Source organism: Cariama cristata, unplaced genomic scaffold, assembly GCF_000690535.1.
Source record: "Cariama cristata isolate BGI_N322 unplaced genomic scaffold, ASM69053v1 scaffold9038, whole genome shotgun sequence".
Taxonomy (NCBI): Eukaryota; Metazoa; Chordata; class Aves; order Cariamiformes; family Cariamidae; genus Cariama; species Cariama cristata.
In genome coordinates, this window is record NW_009630602.1 from 23,821 (window position 1) to 29,847 (window position 6,027).

Below are 6,027 nucleotides of genomic sequence, written 5' to 3' on the forward strand. Positions count from 1 at the left end.
AGAAAGAAGTGACCGAAGCTCCTGTATTTCAATAATGGCAGTAACCACTACGGTGATAAAGGTGAAAAGACTTTTTTTCCTACTGGGATAAAGTGTAAGTCCGGCTATAAATTAGGAAAGTTGCTGATGGCTGTCCTTTAAAAGACAAATGAAGGAGAATGCAGATTGGATTGTGGGGGTGCTATAGCAAAAACATTAGCTATTTCTCAGTCTCAGAAAGCTCCTTCTCTCTTTCTTGAGACCAATAAGATCATCTGCATGCCATACTGCTACTTCTATCACATTGCAGAGAAAGGAATTTTATGTTTTTAAAATAAGGTACTGTGAGTGTTGGTTGGGTGAGTCAGCCTAACACTCTAGCTCTGTTCAGTTTGTGAGATTCTACTTCTGTTCACTATACAGTAGTCTGTTAAACCCAGGAAATACCAATAAAAAAAGACTTGGATCATACATACCATCAGTGCATCTTCCTGATTCCATATCAGAATCAGGCCTAGTTTGGCATAAACCTTGGTGTAAATGTCATTGCTCTCAATGAGCACACCAGAGCTGTAGTAAGGTGTCTTCACACTAGGAAAAAAAATCAAAGACTTTGCACGACTACAGAAATATAAGGGGTGACACGAATGCCTATAATAAGCCAAATACCCTAACAAATAGAGAAACCAGCCTCTGTCTACCTGATCCCAGCTGTACAGGATGCCTTGTTTTAATGAGGTATAAAATCCTCTATCTCTGTCACTTGACACGGTAACTCATTGCCTTTAAAAGGCAAAGACATTTCAGAGGGAAAGCCTTCCTGAGCATACAGGTTCTTTAAGAAAAGAGCCAAAATGTCAGATGTCTTCAACTTAATCAAAGGAAAATCCATCATCATCGTGGTATTAACAGACGATATTCAAACACTCAGTAATAATTTACTTCAACGAAAGAAGTAAACAACATAATGGAAGATTTTCTTTACCAAAAGATCTGACAACTGTTTCAGAGAGAATGTATGTTCCTTTGCAAGGATCTTCCTCCTCAAGAGAGGGTTCAAAAAGCACAGACAGATATAGGGACTGCCAACAAAAGTTTGAAAAGAAAGGAGCATGTTAAGAGGAATTCAGTAGTTTGTTTCAATAGTCAGTTCACTAGTTTGCGGTTGACAGGACCAAGCTTGTTAATAGTGACAGCAAGGGATGTTAATGTGACAGAAGCTATTTTGCAGAAGGCTGAGCATAGAAGTTTTTGTCTCATAAAGAATCAATTCACCAGATCTCCCTCCTGTTCTTGTACATCTGTCTTACAGTGCAGTATGTCACAAGTCAAACTGCTGAATTTCATTCGGCAATAAAGGGATTGTGGCAAGCAGCCTCACCCTAGGAAATCTAAAGAACTAGAGTCTGTTCAAACAGAAGTAGTGTAAACCGGAATCCAGTCAAAATAACCAGTTCATTTTCAACAGAGTTGCCAATATAATTGTTACCTATCAGGACTCACGTATGTCTACACACATCTCATCTTAACCAGTCTCTTGACTGGAAGAATTTTATCTCCTAATTTCCTGTCACTGGGATTTTTCCAACTATTTACCTCAGCCATTTTTAACATGGCCAAATGGCTTACACATCTAAATACTAAGCAGGAATTCGGAAGTCATTATTTCTACTTTTGGCTGCATTGTTCATCCTCTGGAAAATGAGGCCATAAGAGACCATGTTTTTGGAGAGGGATTATAAAACATTGGGTAGCTTTTCACCTTTCAGCTATCACAGCATGGAATATTTCTCTTTTTTTCTAGTACTAGCATATTCAATCAGTTGGTGGATCAGGCACCAAAAGGCAAATTCATCAACTTTTCTACTTTACAGATTTCACTTCAGTAGTGTGAAATGCTATTTTACATGCTAATGGATCATATGTCATTTAAAGAGCGATACGGGAAATTAAGTTCTACAAAAAAACTAAATCCCCCATGCAGCAAAAACCTGTTCAGAAAGGATCTATTGTTTTATGAACACTACCCAAGACAAAAAGAAGCGTGGTTTAAGAAAAACAGTTTTTAAAGGATTTCTAAACTTGTTTTTCATGGAATTCTTTTTAAGATCTGAGTACACAACAAAGTTTTTTTCAGTTTAGGGCAAGAATGCATTTTTTATAACTTTGTGTCATTTGGTTATGCATTTTGGTATGATCCTTGGAAAACCAACAGTTATTTTCTATCTTTGAACAGATTTTCATTGCAGTGGTTTCCAAACTGCAGAGCAAAAGTTGAATCCTGAGCAAAACCCAGTCCTACAATGGCAATAGAAAGATTATTTTTTTTAAAAATTATGCTAAGACATACTAACAGCCAGTTTCTTCCATCTTCAGAACTGTGTCAACTTACCAATTGCTTCACTTGTTTCAGTGTGTATATATACACACTGAAAGGATAGACTAACGATAAGAACGGCTAGGTTAAGGTGCTACTTGGCACCAGTAATTGTGTCAGACTAATTCCTTGTGTGACCGTGTTACAGGAGGAGAGAAATACTGCAACTTATTGTGAAAAAGTACATACTGCCACAATACAAATTAGTGTAAATTTTGACCTGCGTTATATCTGTTATAATCCCTTGAAGAATGGCCATTGGACCTTAAAAATTTTTTTTATGAGGATCAGAAAAAAAACACCTCTCTTCTGCCACAAAATAAGAGAAAAAGACCCCAGAGAAATGCATCTTCATTTTTGAGGATTTGCTAGACCATCTGCTAAGTTAAACTCAAGGTGATGTCATAAAATAAGTGAAGCTATGTCATTTTATGTCAGTGAAAGATGTGGCTCATGAGCTGCACTGCTTCCTGCATAACCAGAAGAATAATAATTCACTCAAGCCTCTTCTTGACTTGCATTTAAATCATCCCTTATGACAGTGTAGAAATGATGATTAATACTAAAGCCCCTCCCCAAAGTGATTTTTGTGCTGTATTTCAAAGGGGGTTTTTTTGCTTGTGGAAATGCTTGTAGCAGTTACCTTAATGGTATATAGACAGTTGTGTAAAGAATCAATCCTGCTTTTATCTTCCCAGCACACTTCTCTGAAATACTATTATACTAAAGGAACTTACATCCGCCCATCCACCACAGCCAGTTTTGGTTTGAGGTACACTGTAAAGTCCTTGATTGTTATCAGAATATACTGGATCTCAGGGTGGTTATTGCTGTTCAGAGCACGCTGAATGTGAACAGAGAACTCCTTGTAAGACTCTCGGCAGTCAGAAGCAAAATTATACTCGCAAATGCCAGGAAATTGATAGATGTCTCCATCAAAAGTTTTGAAATGGTTGTTTCCCCACATACTGCAGACGTAGTGACCATGGTTTCTTGTCCTTCCTGTTAAGTCACAAAAAAGAAATAGGCATGAAAAGAAGTTAAATGAACAAGCTACCATCAAGAAAATTGTTGCATTTTACAGTAGAAATCACTTGCAATTATGTGCACAGTGATTCCACATATCTCAAGCCTGATCAAGTATCCGCCTATTAAGCAGAAGAGATGCAAACCTCTAATGGAAAATAAGACATGAGCAAATATTGCTGAGACTTGGCTATACTTTATAATCCCCACTGAGGTGAAGGAACTTATCTGCCTGAGGTGGGGAAACTTAACCCTTTGACCACTAACAAGCTGGTGCATCAGTGCAATGGAGCTGCTTTGTCAAACATAACAATTTATTCCGAATCACAGTATTATTTTTAGCAATATTAAATATTTCTAAGAGCTATTTTTGTCCCTGATGCAATATGTGCTAGAAAGGAAACAGAGTTAGGAAACCAAGGAAGTACCACTCCTACTCTGGAGGGCAAATAAGTTAAACGTTACGAAAGGACTTGTGCACAACAGAAGTTTTTAAAGAATTCCTTCTTTTCCTAGCAGAAGTAGTGATTTCTATTACTACAGAACAGAAACTCTTCAGAAGATAGGTCAGAAAATAACCATGGTAGGAGCTAAAAAATTTAAAAAAAAAATTTTTTTTTTACAATAACAAAACATGAAGATTATGATATTTGTTCCCTTCCCAGCCATCTATACCAGCAAATAATACAAATCAACACAGTATCTGATAAATCTCAAGATGCTGTAGATTAAGGGTGAACATAAGAGCTGAGCATACTTGAGAAGCTTGCCAAGGTACCAAAAGCACACATGCCACCCATCTTCACAAGATTTTCTTGCAGTGTTTAATCTGAGAAAGCAAAACTACCAGTTATTGTACTTTATTGGTATCAATCATACCAGATACATCCAGTCAAGCTAGTATGCTTCTCCCCCTAGAAGGAAGACTACACAGCAATTCTCCCAGAGCTCACAGCTTGGATACCAAACACAAGATAATGTTTTCCTCCCGTTGAGGAATTCAAGATGCAGCAGACCAAGATCAATATCCAAAACCTGATCGCTGCACAAAATTCAAGACCTATTCCTCCAAAAATAGTTTTCAGTATGAGAGTCCCTTTCAAAACTTCAAACAAAGTTTATAACAAATAAATTAGAACTTTTACAGAAGGATTATTAACATCCTAAATGACAAAATGTGCATTGTCCAATGTTACTACATTCACTTTTGAAGGAAGTATTTATGTCATTCCAAAGTAACAGAAGGCACAGTCATCCACTTTCTTCTTTGCTGTAACAATGAATGTCCCAAACTCCTATAGTTGCTTTCTGCCAAGTAGTTGCCATTCCTAGGAAAGTCTCAACACATGTAAAGAAAAGTAACACTGAAAATATTTTCCATGCAAATCAAACTAAAGATTAATGCAGTAGACACAGGTACTGATCTCCGCAAAGAGAGCAGTATCTACCTATGTTGGCTGAACCACGTAGCCTCAGTATTTGAAAGTTTAAGACATTTAAGGCACCTTAAAACTTCAGTGCATTATTTAAATGCCGTGCTGCCTCCTACATATGCAGTGGTATTTTAATTCACTCCCTCTTTTCCAGGAGGCAATCTGCTACCATTTCATTTCTACAGCTTACCTTTTCTTATTTCATTTGCATAGGAAAGAGCCAGCCAGAGGATAAAAAGGCTGGCAACTCTTAGCCCCATGGTGGCTAAGGTGGGTGAACTAGGAAACTCCACTGAAAACTTTTCTTTATATAATATCCACTGATGCAACTGATTCTATCAAATGGGAGGAGATACAAAGGGAGGAGGAAACAGGACAGGTAAAAAAATAGGCGTGATATTTACAGAAGATAAGAAGTAAACAGACAGGTAGTTTTCACCATAAATGAAGGAATTCAGTATACAGGAAATGGTATAATATTGATTCAGTAATCATGCAATTTTTTATTGCTCTATTTCATCTACAGGATGCTATGCTTTTAAATCCTTCAAACACTCACGTCAAGTTTAACCTGCAGTAACTCCTATAACAAATAGTGAATTTTGGAGTGGTTGAACAAAGAAGTTCCTTGAAGGAAGTTTAGGATGAGATACGCTCAAACAATGCCTTCAAAGCCAAAGGGTTTTCCAGTTTTCACCATCACATAGAAAGATTTCTGTAAAAATTAAACAATGCTTATGAAGCTCCTTCTAGGCAACAGTAACCCTTACAAATGAAAATGATACACCATGCATGTAAAATTATTTTGTAAGCAATTGTTGGATTCCTTTCATTTGTATAGTTCCGGGAAGCATCTAAAACAAGGTATAGCTCATAGTACATACTGTGCCCAAAACATAAATGAGATGGGGTGACAAGGTAAGTTCAAGGAATTCACAGCAAAAAAGATGCTCTATCAAACATTGTCATGGTGCAACGGGAAGTCTATCAAAAAGGTTGTAGAGACTCTCACAATATATTAAGCTTCAGGGGAGGGGGAAAAAAAAAAAACCACACAAAAAAACCCCACAAATCAAAAAAAAAAAGGAAAAAGGGGAAGACATTACTGTCCATGCTGAATAAGAATTGCTTTCAGACAGACTTTCCCTAAATAGCTCATTCTTGCTTACCTTCTACATGAATTATAAATTTGCAGTCTACTGTCCCACCTCA

The 6,027-nt window shown here is 37.1% G+C and overlaps 1 protein-coding gene across 1 annotated transcript in view; it reads right to left on the minus strand.

Annotated features, from left to right (window-relative positions):
* LOC104157062 (mucin-2-like) overlaps positions 1 to 5,075 on the minus strand; it is a gene marked incomplete at its 3' end in the record, with an annotated part of 28,613 nt that extends 23,538 nt beyond the window's left edge. The window contains exons 1-3 of the mRNA XM_009705607.1: positions 5,006 to 5,075; positions 3,094 to 3,358; positions 456 to 570 (exon numbers count right to left, since the gene is read on the minus strand). Of these exons, the coding sequence (XP_009703909.1) occupies positions 456 to 570; positions 3,094 to 3,358; positions 5,006 to 5,075 (450 nt within the window). The remainder of the gene's footprint in view (positions 1 to 455; positions 571 to 3,093; positions 3,359 to 5,005) is intronic.
* Between the last annotated feature and the right edge of the window lie 952 nt (positions 5,076 to 6,027).